We start from the raw sequence: 14750 nt of genomic DNA on the forward strand, positions 1-14750 counted from the left end.
TTCCAGTTTACAAGTGGGTTATATACCAAAGATGTGTATGTTAACCCCTTAGATGTTTTATCCCATGGCAGTGGTGTTACGGAAGTGGACCATGTCTGCTTTGATTTACTATTAACAGTACCTAGCCAAGACAGAGGACAGTGCCTGGCACAGGGCTGCATCCTACTGAATATTTGTTAGATAAATATTAACGGTCACGAGATTTCTGTAACATAAGTCTGTTTAAAAACTGTGTTAAAATATGTATACATTTGCAGTGACCAGGATAATACAAAACATGACTAAGTGAAAGAGCAAGAAATAAATTTTAGCCTGAAATCTAGTGTTTGAAGGAAAAAGTTGAAAGGGAACAAGATAGAATTTGTGGAGATGCTCCAGGGGGATTTGGGGCGAGTTTAGATGCTCAATGATGCTGGCATTTCCTTATTTCTAAATCCTTTCAAAACATGTAACTCATCGATTCCTTAATTTACTCTCTCGTTTATTCATGCAAAACATTGATGGAGCTCTGCGCCTGCTCTGAAGTGGGCTCGGAGACACTGTGGTGAGTGAAGAGGCGGCCTCTGTGCCTGGGGATCCTTCACACCGGTACAGGGAGAGAGTCCCAGTAAAGACACAGCCGTGGAGTGTCGACTCTGAGTGAGAGTTAAGGCGGGAAAGGCCTGGAAATGGGCGAACCTGAACCTCGCCTGGGAGTTCCCTAGTGTGTCTCCTGTGGCTGGAAGAGAACTTGACGAAGAGGAGCTTTCCGGGAAGCAGCAGCAAGTGCACAGATGTTCGGGAGTGGAAAGGAGACGGGCACGTCCAAGAACGGAGGACAGGGTCTGTGTGGCTGTCCCCAGGGGGGTGAAGGGGCAGTTTTGTACGAGGCGAACGAGGAGAGAGATGTGACTCTGCCGTAGTAAGGATTTCTCTGCTGCGGCTGCCTTTGCTCTCAGGATGACAGCCTAGTCAGAGCGACAGTTTTAGACTCAACTGCTGTGTGAAGAATAGATGGGGCGTGACATAAATACTGGGAGGTATGGGAATCCAGTTGAGACTATGAAAATAGTGGTCCAGGTAAGAGAGGATGGGGATGGTTATTGGAAGGGGAAGTAGAGATGAATGAGTGGATTTGAAATGACCTTGAGAGTTAAAATCTGTAGCAGCTGAATGTGAAAGATGAGGGATAAGGCATTAGAATTATTCCCAGGTTTCGTGTGTGTGGGTACGTGGAGTTGCCACTTACTGAGGTGGGCGGTACTGGTGGAGAATGGAGGCTGGAGGAAGATCCTGAGTCCAGTTGTGGGTCTCCTGGGTTTGAGACATAGGAGAAGATGTGAACTGGATACAGAGATAGGCCTGGAGTTCGGAGAAGTCTGGGCTGGAGGTGAACGTCGTGAGTGGCTGGCCTGTGGAGGTTTGAAGAAAGAAGGGTTGATGCATCCCCATCCTATGCTTATGTGTCATAATTGAATTTACTTTTCTAAGGGCCCAGTTGACATGATAAGGTGAGAGGCAAAGATAGAAATGGGGAAAGTCGAGGGACTTCCCTGGTGGTGCAGTGGTTAAAGCTCTGCGCTCCCAATGCCGGGGGCCCGGGTTCCATCCCTGGTCGGGGAACTAGATCCCGCGTGTATGCCACAACTAGGGAGCCCGCGTGCCGCAACCAAGACCCAGCACAACCAAGTAAATAAATAAATAAATGTTTTTAAAAATGAGTTTAAAAAAATGGGGAAAGTTGAACATTTTCAGTTGCCGGTAGAAATTAGAAGAGAAGAAAAGGAAGTAAATAGAGCATCTAGATGGGTCTGAGAAAGCTTACGGCCTAAGGTAGAATTACCTGAATTGTGAGTCTGGGAAATTAAAGTGATAATTTCCCTTTAGGGAAAAGCTAAGTAAGTGGCAGGGAATGGAGTGTAGGTTTAAATAGGGACGCTGTCGGGTGGCGCTGCCAGTCCGCAGTGCCCTGATTCCTGTCAGGTGGGGCGTTAGTATGTACCATCCAAGGCAGAGGAAAGGCAGATTGAAATTATATTAGGAAACACTTGCAAAGCGGTTGCTGAGTTGTTAGTTTCTTAAAACTTGGGGATTCGTTCTTGTTAGACATCGTTATATTTCACATTTGGACATACCTATTTGAATGTATGACATAAAATATTTTCAGGATCAGGAATGATGTCATGGTTTCATAAAATATTAAGTCCCATAGCTTGGGTTATAAATAATTAGATGATTTATGCTTCCGAAGTGCAGACTTAATCCATATGCATGACCTACGTTGTCCTTAAATGTGCCTTAGACTACGGAGAGCTCTATAATGCCGTTGAAGATGCAGGATGCACTGAATCCCTTGCAGACTTTGACAACCCATTCTTCCTGTTCCAGATACCACTTACGTTCCAACAACATTTATTTTTTGGAGCCATTAAAATAATTCAGTGTTCCCTAGTTTTGTGCCACAAATACTTGTTTAAAAGCCTCCACAGGGCTTCCCTGGTGGCGCAGTGGTTGAGAGTCCGCCTGCCGATGCAGGGGACACGGGTTCGTGCCCAGGTCCGGGAAGATTCCGCATGCCGCGGAGTGGCTGGGCTCATGAGCCATGGCCACTGGGCCTGTGCTCCGCAACGGGAGAGGCCACAGCGGTGAGAGGCCCGCGTACCGCAAAAAAAAAAAAAAAAAGCCTCCACATTTTGATGTGATGTACATAGACAATCCTTAAAGTATGTCTGTAATGTTTTGTATTGGGAAGTACTGACTTAATACAATATTGGATAGCTGAAGTTCTTTATCTGTGGATCCATAATCCTGAGACATTATAAATTGTATTTTGCAGTAGCTTCATTCACTTAGAAATAATCGCAATTACCACTTGTCACGTGTTTACTGTGTGTTAAATAGATTTGCCCCCATTTTGCAGGCTGGGAAATTGAGGCTTAGAGCAGTGAGAAGTTAAGTAACTTGCCCGAGACCACATATTTGTAGGTATGGAGCTGAGCTTCAAACCCGGGTCTCCCTAAATTGAGGGAGCATTTTAAATTTTGGTAATTCTTGCCCAGTTCCCTTCTGAAAAGAGAGTGACCAGGAATTCACTGGCGGTCCAGTGGTTAGGACTCGGCACTTTCACTGCCGGGGCCCAGGTTCAATCCCTGATTGCGGAGAACTAAGATCCCACGAGCCGCCAACATTTTCATTTTGCCAGATGCTAAGTGAAAAGTGTTTTAAATTCCCAGGTAACTAGTGAGATTGAATGTTTGGCTTTTTGTACTAGCTATTTTTGTTTCTTTTTCTGGAAATTTCCTTTGCCTTTTTCCCTTTGAGTTTGTCTTTCTGTTACGTAGGTCAAGTAATATAGTTTAAGTTTTGATACCTTTAGAAGGCCTGCAAAGTAACATGTTGGTTGTGCTTGTGTCCGTTTTACCCAGCTTTTCTTGTGAGCACTGATAGTCATAATGATTTTGAACTAAACGTCTCTGTGAGCACAGACCATGTAATATGAGTGTGTTTCCACACGGATAGAGAAACACTCTCTGGATTAGAGTGGTACCTGCTGAGGCCTGCAGACTATATATGCCGTGTGGCAGGCATCCTATACCACCCCTGCTCCCACCCCAACGCAGGATGTTGAAAAAGGATTAATTAGTTCCCTTTATTTCTTCTTCAGGTTTGCCTGCAATGAGATTTCATTCTCTGCCTTTAAAGGAAGTGCTTTCTGAACTGCTGTGAATAAATCTGGAATGATACTGTATATTTTCATCTAATGGAGCAGTAGCTGTACCTTGAATGAGGATTGCTGCACTGGACGACTTCAGAATACTATTCAACGATGTCATCCAGCAGGAGTCAGAATCCCCACGGACTGAAGCAGATTGGCCTTGATCAGATCTGGGACGACCTCAGAGCTGGAATCCAGCAAGTGTATACCAGACAAAGTATGGCGAAATCCAGATACATGGAACTCTACACGTATCCTCCTGCTTGAGCTGTGATCGATCTGCTTAGGATTTTGATTATTTACTGGTCTGATCTGTGAGTTGTTAGAAATTTTACGTCACGTGTTCTCTTCCAGTTCATCCTGTAATGTAAGACTCGTTTTTCGCTTTAAAAGTTAACTCATTTACTCTTCTTTGTTTTGAGCCGAGGTGAAATTGGCTACTTGGTAGTCTAAAGCAGTGCTGCTCAGGACAGCAGCCTGTAGCGGCACGTGGCTGTTTACATTTGAAATCATTAGTCGTGGTAGCCGTGTTTTCAAGTGCTCAGTAGGTAATAGACTGCTTTTATCATTGCAGGAAGTTCTGCTGGACAACGCTGGTTAAAGCCGGGGAGCATTGGTTTCTGTATTGTGCCAGGCTGCCTTCATGCTATGGGGGCAGAGTGGAACAGCTTGCATCAGAAGCGGTCTGATCCACAAAGCTGTGTATTTACTCTCTGGTCCTTTATGGGACAGGTTTGCTGACTCCCGTCTAAAGGGTCACCACATAGAGCAAAAGTTGTACTGTTATGGCCTTGTTTTACAAATAACGTGTTCAGGTGTTTCACTCACTGTTACGTGGTCCACGATGGGTGCAGGGGACCGCTGTGTGCCACGAAGGATATGTTGTCTGTTGTATACAGTCGGCCCTCCTGATCCGCAGATGTGGAACTCCAACTGTGCTAGCCACTTTACATAAGGAACTTGAGCATCCACGGGTTTTGGTATTGTTGGCGGGGAGCGTTCCTGGAACCTGTCCCCCACAGGTATCGAGGGACGCCTGTACTCCAAGACATACTATTTAACTTGTAGAGTTTCTTGATTCCGTTCAAATACAAGAAGTTGCAATTTAAGCTAACTCACCAAAGAGCAGGTTGCTGGTTCTCGGAGTTTAAAGTTGCCAGTTCAGTGGAGATTTAAGTAAATCTTTAATATGTATCAGTGATTGTCAATGCGATATTCCAGTATGCCCTCAACTATGCTAATGTTTTATAATCTGAAAAAATTAACATTAATTTAAATAGATATGAACTATATGTCTGTCTCTAAATTTAAACCTTACTGTAAGTATGTACAGATATTCATAAATGTGTATATACTTACACTGTAGAATACTTTAAAAAAAAAACAGCTTTAGTGAAATATAATTCACATACCCAAAAAACTCACCCCTTTTTAAGTGTACAATGCAGCAGTTTTTAGTATAGGCCCATGTTGTGCAAGCGTAACCGCTGTCTAAATTTAGAGTATTTTCATCACCGTCCTGTCCCCCTCCCCCCCCCAAAGAAACTGTACCCATATTAGCAGTCACTTCCCATTCTGTCCTCCCCCAGGTTCTGGCAACTGCTAACCTACTTTCTGTCTCTGTGAATTTGCCTGTTCTGGACATTTCACATAAATGGAATCACACAGTGTCTGGCCTTTGTGATTGGCTTCTTTCACTTAGCATAATGTCTTCAGGCTTCCTCCGTGTAGCACGTGTCGGCACATCATTCCTTTTTATGTCTGAGTTGAATGTGTATTCCATATTTTGTTTATCCATCAGTAATGGATATCTGGGTTGTTTCTACTTTTTGGCTATTATGAATATTGTATATGAGTTTCTGTGTGGACATGTGTTTTTTATTCTCTTAGATATATATGCAGGAGTGGAACTGCTGGGTCGTGATATGTAGAACACTTTTAAGGACAGTAGAATCTTTGCAAATGAGAGGATATTGACCCACTCGAGGCTTGTGGCTTGCTAGGTATGATGGGTTGTCGTTGTTTTTTAAATTCTTGTAAGTAATAGATATAAAGATGGTGATTCCAGTTGTGAAGACGATAAGGCACTTAGTTGGATTCCGGGTGTGCAAACAACAGGGGAGCCCTAGTGTAGACATCATGGAAATTTAGCTGCTGGTTTGTCTCTGGGGAATTTATTAGTTGTAATTTCTGACCAACTCAGACTGGTCCTTAGCCCAATCAGATGTTTTGCTCTTAGAACTCTGAGGAAGTAGAGACTTGTCTGCTTGCTGCAATTACTAAATTCTTTTATTCTACAAATAATTATAATTGGTAGTTCTGACACCTTCAATTTTAATTTTTTTAGGAATACTATTAAATTGAGTATTCTTCCAGTTTTGTCTGAGAAAATAATAACTGCATATATTTAATAGGAGTGGAGAATCTGAACTGAGTCTAAAGCATCTGACTTGACTTCTTTAGATATTATGAAATAATATCTATGAAATCACAGCTACCATTTGAGTCCTGTGTGTCAGACATTGTGCTAAGAACCGTCTACATGTTATTGAAGGCTTACATCACCCACGGGGGTTGGTGGTAGTAGCCCTCCTCTAGTGCTGTCAGAAACATGATCTCCAAAACGCAAGTAACTTGCCTAGTTGTTACAGCAACCATTGGGCAGTGATGATGCCTGTCTAAAATTCTTAGTAGCCTGAATGTAGAAACTGCCTTTATCCACTCACTGTATGGCCTTCAGATTTTGTATGTGAATGAATCACTGTTCCCAAAGTATTTTCTATATTTTTCTTATGAAGTTCCAAAGAAGAGGGTTTGATCAACTCTTAATTATTAACTTTTAGGATACAGATGAAACAGAATGTCTATTTGTATTCATTAATTTAATTACTGAACATCATAAAATTTTATTCCCCCCTTTACCTGCATTTTTAACATCAGTGTTATTTTCCTAAGTAGAAGACCTTGAGTCATCTGACACAGTTTTCTAGAACACATCTACACTTCCATTTCAGTTAGTTAACATACAGTATTTTTGGAAACTGTGTGTCGCCATACCACAGTTTTATCCCAGCCTCAGTTTACATAACAGTATTTTTAAAAGTTTTCTCTTTCGGGTGTATGTTCAGCCTCCCATGTAACCGCTTAACTGCATCGCCCTTTAAAATAATCTCCCCCAGGCTGGTCTCCAGTGACAGATGATTTAACACTTTGGATTGTGAGGTTGTGTTTCAGGCTTGGAGGTACTTTCGGTCCCAGGAAGAAGGAGCAGACTGTGCATCTCCCTGCTGTAGTGTCACCCTTCACAGTCCTGGCCTTATGGGGAGCTGGTGAGGGAGAGTGGGTCAGAAAGGGAGGAGAGGGAAACTGCCTGAGAGAAGAATGAGGGATCCTTTCCCTGTAATTGTAGCCAGTAGCTAATAGCTAGATTAGTAACCCTTCGTTCATCCTGGAGAACCATGTGACATGTTTTCTAGAGAAAAGTAACCAGCTTCTGGATGTGAAACACACTCTTCGAGCTTTTAGGGACCTCTGGCGTTTATTGGTGCTATAACAAGAAGGTGGTTATTATACAGCCTAAACATTTTTCTTGATTTTTCAACTCAGAATGGCAAAGGAAAGAGAAGGGAACTTGGGGAAAGAAAAAAAAAAAAGTCCCAGAGCATCTACAGTCAGAAAGATCTAGTTCAATTAACTTTGTTTCCGGCCATTTCACAGACGTTTCCTTTTTCTTCTAAAGTTTAGCCGGAGGCTCTCGCTCCCCCACTGTATGTCTGTTCAGCACTTATATTCGGTTCTGATTTTCTAGGACGTCTTAGATATGTAGAGTTACAGTACAGTGACTTTTTTTTTTTTCTTTTCTTTTTTTTTTTGCAGTAAAATGTAGGAGTACATTCTCTGCCGGTGGGTAAATAATAGTAGGTTTCCTTTCTCTTGAACTTGAAATAGGTAATGAAGTTTCCTATTCAGTTTCTTGACACGAGTATGTTCCCGGTGCCGTGCCCAGCTCAGAGAGCAGGCCTGGGTCCTGACTCGCAGGCGGATGTTGGTGAAGGGAGTGCAGTGTGATGAGGGGACCCCTGTGGCATAACTGAGAAGAGCCAGTCTGGTCTAGCTTAGTCTAGACATCAGGCCATCTGGTTAAGTTTGTTGGTTTTGCTAGGCCCCAGGTCTACCTGCTTCTCACTTCCAGGTCAAAATTCTCTTGTTCTGAAGTCATTCTTCATCTCAGATCATAATTTTAGCTTCCTTGGAGTCAGCGTAAACTTCCATGGTGATGCCTTTCTCTTTTATTTCTCTCTGCCAGCGTTAGTTCTCAGAAACTTAAAAGTGGCTGTTTCTCTCCCTGTAGTGCTGTGAGCTGACTTAGTTTATTCTGTTTTCTTAGCCTGTTTTTTCAAAGTTCTTTTTCCCGGACCAGTACACTAAGGATCACATTCCCGTTGCCTAGCCTTGACTGCACCTCTCAGTAAGTTATAACACAAGTGCATTCAGAATTCAGTTAATCTCTGTCCCGATACTCTGTGACAAAGTTCACCATCACCAGGGCTGGGGCACTTTTTCACCCAGGCGAGTCTGCTGGGCCCCTGGCAGCCTGCAGCGTAGGCCTTGCAGGGTTGACACGCCAGGATGTGCTTGGCCCTGCTGCAGCTCATCACCTGCCAGCTGGGCCGTCGTGTCGCTGTCACTATGCTCAGGTCGCCGGCTCCTCTGCAGGAGCTGTGGATGCAGGGCCGGTATTCCAGGTGGCGGCCTTTCTTCTTGGCCTGCCTGCTCCAGAGTTCTCTTTCCTTTATAGAAACTCAGTCTTGTAGAAAATCGGATCAAACAGAAAGGGTCACAGATTGTTTTCACAACAGATTCATAATGATCCATGTCCATTTTGAAATAACCATGTAGGCAGTGAAGGTATTTGGACATTTTTCATCTTGTATACTTTTTATTCAGGACTCTTACATTCATCTGATTTTGCTCACCTAATGAGCATGGCTTACAGCAAATAAACCTAAATGTACAGAAGTATTTTTTCCAAATGTATGCGACTGTTCATATATATATATATGTGTGTGTGTGTGTGTCCATATTTTTGGAGTATGGTTCTGAAGGATGTAACTGGTTCACAGAAGGAAGAAATGCAAATGGTCAATAAGCATATAGGAAAATTTTCAACCTCTTAATTATTAAAGAAATGAAGAATTAAAAAAATTTTAAACTTATCATGTTGAAAACATTTCTAAAGAAATGGTCGTAGCCAGTGTTGGCCAGAGTGAAGGGAGCTGGAGCCCCTGCAGTCAGGTGGGAGTGTTAGTTTGCTATGATCTTTCTGGAGAAATTTAGAAATACAAAGACGTAAAAATATACTTTGGTCTGGTGATTTTTTAACTTTTAACTCTGTCCTAAGGAAACAGTTGTGTCCAAATTGTATGTGCAAGGTTGTTCGGAATACTTTAATAATAGGAAACAACAGAAAACAACCTCAGCCTTCAACATTAAGGACTTGGTATAAAATAGCTATAAACAGCCATTAAAAATTCATTGAAGACTATTCATTGACATGTAATAATGTTCATAATAACGGGGAAAGCAGGGTAGGAAGTGGTCTGTGTGCTGTGAACCCTCACGGCATCCTCTCTGCTTTTGAAAAGCTTTCCGTAGTATTGAAAGTGGCTATCCATATGTATTGGGCTTATAGATGACTTAAAAAAAAAATGATCTGTGCTTTCTAGATTTTCAGTATAGAACATGCATTTTAAAATACAGTTATTTCGTTTTTGCTGGTTTTCCTTATGCAAATATAGGTCCTAGTTATTATACTTACTTGCAAAATCCTCCCTACCTTTCATTACTGAGACCGTACTATTAAAATAGTTTATGGGATTGAGAAATTTTATCTACCTTTGAGAGAGAACCCACAGAAATGATAATTACATTGCATAGTTGTCTCTAGAAGCAACTTTTTTGGTTTATTAGTATAAATGTGGTATGTTCAGCTTTTATCTTCTAAATCTGATTCATAGTGTATATACTTAGAGCACTTTGAGCGTTGTTGAGACAGATTTTATAGTTAATCACAGTCCATCATTGCATGGAGTCTCTGCCTTTGAAATTAGTGTGAACTTACTTGCTTCGTCTGGGATTTTCCTTTTCAATGCTGTACCTACCACAGCCTAGAGAGAACTTGATTCTTTTATAACTTTACAGGCGACAGTGCAGGATGGTAGGCAGGCCTGCCTCTCCTGCCACTGGCTGCAGGTGGGACGTTTGTTGACACGAAGATAGGAAGTATTTTCAACACAACTTTTAGGCAGAACCTTTCCAAATGATTTTCATACGAGCAATTGCTTAAATTTCCACTAAGTTCAGTTGGATAAAGAAGTGGTAGTAGAAAGTGGTTCCGTTCTGTTTAGTTTTGCTTCTTCAATTGACTTGTCTTTTACAAAATGAAAATGGCTTGAGTTTGGTAGTAACTAAAAGTCACAAATTGATTCCCCAGATGTGTTGACTTTATGTAGACAGGCCTGGTGCTGTGTGGTAACAGACAGTGGTGGCATCTGCCTTATCCTAAAGCATTTGCAGGCTCCCTTGGCCTCACAGCTGGGACAGCGTGTCGTCACACGCAGCACCTGGGATGACAGCAGCGGGGCGGGCACCCAGGAGACGGCTGCATGTCACCGGACCCCTTTCGCGGTGACTTGTCCCAACCAGTCACGCAAGAAGTGTGTTTTGGCAAATGCCGGAGCAGTTGTAGGATACGGAAGAGTCGTAGGCCTGTTTTGGAGGCAGAACCAGGCTCGGCTCTCGAACACCAAGTGCCGCGAGGCCACCGTGCCATCCTGGCCGCCTGCAGGCAGAGACCCCAGGTGTCTGCCTAGGGTCCCACTTACTGCCCGCCTCTGGCCAAAGGAACTCTTCCAGGGAACCTTTTGAAAACAAGCCCAAAGTTCTGAAAGTCAGATACGGGGGTTTGTCAGGCTCTCGCTGACGTACTGTAAAACAACCACCCACTGACTATTGAAGGAAGCTTCGATTTAATTGCCTGTTAGGTTTTTAGTTTATTTTTACCTCTTGAGGGTTTTTTCCCCTTATTTCCTCTTAATTCCCATATTTAACTTTTCTTCATATTCTGTTTTGTTTTTGCTTTAAAAATCATTTTAGACCTGACCATTTTACTTTCAAATCTGAGTCATATTTACTGAGTTTTTACAGTCATCACTTAGAGTCAATGCCTTGTTGACACGCAGCTGACCGTGTCGGAAGGGCGGGTGGTACAGGTGGGCTTGGGGCGGGGGGCTGCAGGAGGAGCTCCTGCTCTTCAGCCAGAAGCCTGAGGTCGGTGGTTTCCCGCAGTGGAATGAACCACCCCCAGCAATCGCGGGCCACCCCCCTTCCAGAGCCCCCCTCAGGCCCGGCTGGTCCTCCCCGTCCAGGTGACACGCGGGACGTACCAGTGACGTGTGTGGAGGGCCGGTCCCCTGCACAGACGACTTCTCCCTGCAGCTTCTTTTTTCTTTTAATTAAAAAAAATTTTTTTTAATTTATTTATTTTTGGCTGCGTTGGGTCTTCGTTGCTGCACGCGGGCTTTCTCTAGTTGTGGTGAGTGGGGGCTACTCTTCATTGCGGTGCGCGGGCTTCTCATTATAGTGGCTTCTCTTGTCGCAGAGCACAGACTCTCAGTGTATGGGCTCAGTAGTTGAAGCATGCAGGCTCAGTAGTTGTGGCTCGCGGGCTCTAGAGCGCAGGCTCAGTAGTTGTGGCACATGGGCTTGGTTGCTCCACGGCATGTGGGATCTTCCTGGACCAGGGCTCGAACCCGTGTCCCCTGCATTGGCAGGCGGATTCTTAACCACTGCACCACCAGGGAAGTCCCCTCCCTGCAGCTTCTGATAGACATCAGGAGTCTGCTTTTTCCTTTTCTGATAGCATTTCCCCACACAGTTGATTTTAAAACCAAGAAAAAACACTACAAAGTGAAGATTGCACATCATTAGAGCTCCGTGGGTCTCACCTTTCTGCTGACGCAGCTTGGGCTCAGAGCGCAGCTGGTGCCGTTCTTTTGTGAAAGGCGTTCACGACTCCCTCAGAAGCATCCACCGGTTGGTATCTTCCCGATAAACTTTGTGTCAGTTTCCTCTTCAGGAAAACAGCCAGCATGGGCCCCCAGGCCAGCATCTTCTATGAGGCATAGCCCGGCTTCGGGCTGAAGTCTTCCACAGTCAGGCACAACTACCTATTTAGGGGCTTTTTAATAATTTTTGTTTTTTAGACAAATAATCCTGTAGTAAAATCTAGAAGTTTAAAAGGACACACAGTGAAAAGTACAAGTTCTTTCCATCCACATGTCGTTCATATCTCTCAGCCCCCGGGCAGTCCCTGCACTGCTGTCTTGGGTACATCTGTCTGAGTGTTATCTACACACACATACATCATACAGAAAAGAGTGTTTGTATGTAACTTAGAAATAACCTTTAACAGCATTTCCCAAGTGTAAGTAAACATGTACCTGTGATGATTCCCTGGTCATCAGTCTTTGCAGAGCAGTTGCTCTGAATCCTCCCTGTGAGTGTGAGAAATGGTCCCGTCGTGATACCATTTTTAGCTTATATCTGAGCACTTGTAATTGTTCTTGTGTGCTCTGGAAACAGACGTCTTTGTTAGAGACAATAGGAAAATTCATTTTTCCTTGATTCCTTTGATAATATTTGTACTTTAGTCAGGAATAGGAATTGCCCTAACAGTTAGTTCTGTTACTTAAATGCTATTAGAAATGCGGAAGATAAATACTCTGAAACTGGAATTAATTTTGGCAGGTAGCCCTCCAGATGTGAAATATGTTCATTTCTAATAATGCATGGTTATTTGTTTAAGTAAGTTGTAGGATGCTGACTGACAGAGACACAATAATTTTGTACCCTGTCTTTTTTTTTTTTTTTGGCTGCATTGGGTCTTCGTTGCTGCGCGCGGGCTTTCTCTAGTTGCAGTGAGTGAGGGCTACTCTTCATTGTGGTGCGATGGCTTCTCTTGTTGCGGAGCACGGGCTCTAGGTGCATGGGAATCAGTAGTTGTGGCACACGAGCTTAGTAGTTGTGGCTCGCAGGCTCTAGAACGCAGGCTCAGTAGTTGTGGCGCACGGGCTTAGTTGCTCCACGGCATGTGGGATCTTCCCGGACCAGGGCTCGAACCCGTGTACCCTGCATTGGCAGGCGGATTCTTCACCACTGCGCCACCAGGGAAGTCCTGTATCCTGTCTTATTTTTGTGTTCTGTAAATATTATCTGGGCTTGTATTTTTTATTTTTCTATTACGTTTCAGGTCTTCTCATAAGCTATCTCAAATCCCTAGTGAAGTGGGTAGAGGGGGATGTGTGTGTGTGACGGAATATTTGATGGTCTCGTTTCATGAATTAGGAAGTATATTATGATGGGTAGTACAGAGGGGATGCTCAGAGGAGGAGGGAAAAGGATTCTGACACTTCAAAGGTTGGAAAGTTTCAAGAACTAGTAGAGGTTAAGTGGGCCTCGAAGGATGGGTATAGATAAGGAGAAACAAAGGGATGAAAGTCTTGCAGAGTTTTGCTGGCGGGAGAAAGATGAACGTGAAAGTGGGAAGTAGCACTTTGAGAGAACACGATGCTGGTCAGCTTGAATAGATGCTGTAAGAATGGCTACACCAGTTAGTTTAACTGGCTTTGATAAAGAGTGACTCCAGATTCTGGTGAACCTTGAATACCAGGTCAATGAGTTTGTTTGTTTTAAAGTGTTGTAGGTCCATGGAGATGGATATATGACTTGATAACTAATGACTTTAGGAGGATGAATCTGGAAACCAAATGGGATTAAAACAGGAAAAGAGATCAAAGGCACAGAAAGACCAACTTGGTTTTAGTAATCCAAGTGTGATGTTGTGTAAGTTCTGAACTAGGGTAGAGACAGGAAACAAAAGGAGCAAATTTCTGGGCTTCTGGTTGAAGATGAAATTTATGTTTTGACTTTTTCATTTGTGACATCACTAAAATGATAGTAAAATAATTTTTAAATCAATGAAGACAAAGAATGGAAGAAAACAGACATCATAGATGAGAATTTAACAATTTTTTTTTGGAGAGTGAAAAGCAGATAGAGTCACAGTACTGATCACCAGGATAAAGGAAGCCTCACTTTAGAGGTTACATCCCCAGAGGAGAGCACCACTGGCCGTGCAGGACTGGAGAAGCTTGGGACCTGAAGGCTCTGGTTTGGCAGAAGGTGGAGGTGTGAGACTGGGCAGTGCTTGGGAGGTGAGGGATGGATTCAAAATCCGTGAAACTGAAAGCCTGTCGTTTCCCTCTACTCAGGTATAGGACACACGGTAGTCAAGAGTCTGCATCCCAAGCAGAAGATTTGTTGCTTCTATGTAGAACACATTGAATGGGAGCGCTGCAGAAACTTGGGAACAGGAGGCCTAGCAGAGGTTGTCATGAATAGGAAGCAACAACAGTGGCTATGATAGAAAGTTGGCCTTTAGAGTGATTGGTCCCTAATTCCATATATTCGGAATACTGCTGGTGATGCTAGAGACAGAACAGTGCTCTGGAAAAATTGAACAGCCCTGAAAAATAAATGCATTTCTTGACATGAAAGGTGAGCCATTCAGAACTGTGGCCCACCAGCCTCACTCAGGCCAGTGACGTTTCCAGTTAGTTTTTTAGTACCTTATCGTTATGAGTACTAAGGATTAATAGTTGTATGAAAGAACAGAATACACACACAACGAATAAAAAGGAACAGGAAGAAACTGATAACACAGGGAAAAGAAGAATATGTTTTAAAAAGTAACATTGTCTGATATGAGAAGCTTCTCATTATGACAGTAAGTTAGGAACAGGATGCTATGAGAAAAGAACTCACATTTGAAATGGTAACTGAGATTTTAAAAAGAAGAACAATTGAAGCCCTCGAAGGACAGTAAAAAGTAAAATAAAAGGACAAGTAGCTTTGGAGACAGGAGTCACCCAGGAGGCCTAATATCTGACTGTTAGGAATTCTAGAGAAAAACAGGGGAAGAAGATTTTTTTGAATT

General features: G+C 43.1%; 1 protein-coding gene across 1 annotated transcript in view; it reads left to right on the top strand.

Moving 5' to 3' along the window:
* Positions 1-598: 598 nt before the first annotated feature.
* The window catches only part of CUL1 (cullin 1), a 74048-nt gene continuing 59896 nt past the window's right edge, over positions 599-14750 (top strand). The window contains exons 1-2 of the mRNA XM_024742840.1: positions 599-822; positions 3644-3945. Coding sequence (XP_024598608.1) covers positions 3806-3945 — 140 coding nt within the window. The 5' untranslated portion in view covers positions 599-822; positions 3644-3805. The remainder of the gene's footprint in view (positions 823-3643; positions 3946-14750) is intronic.

Source organism: Neophocaena asiaeorientalis, unplaced genomic scaffold (assembly GCF_003031525.2).
Source record: "Neophocaena asiaeorientalis asiaeorientalis breed wild unplaced genomic scaffold, Neophocaena_asiaeorientalis_V1.1 scaffold798, whole genome shotgun sequence".
Lineage (NCBI taxonomy): Eukaryota > Metazoa > Chordata > Mammalia > Artiodactyla > Phocoenidae > Neophocaena > Neophocaena asiaeorientalis.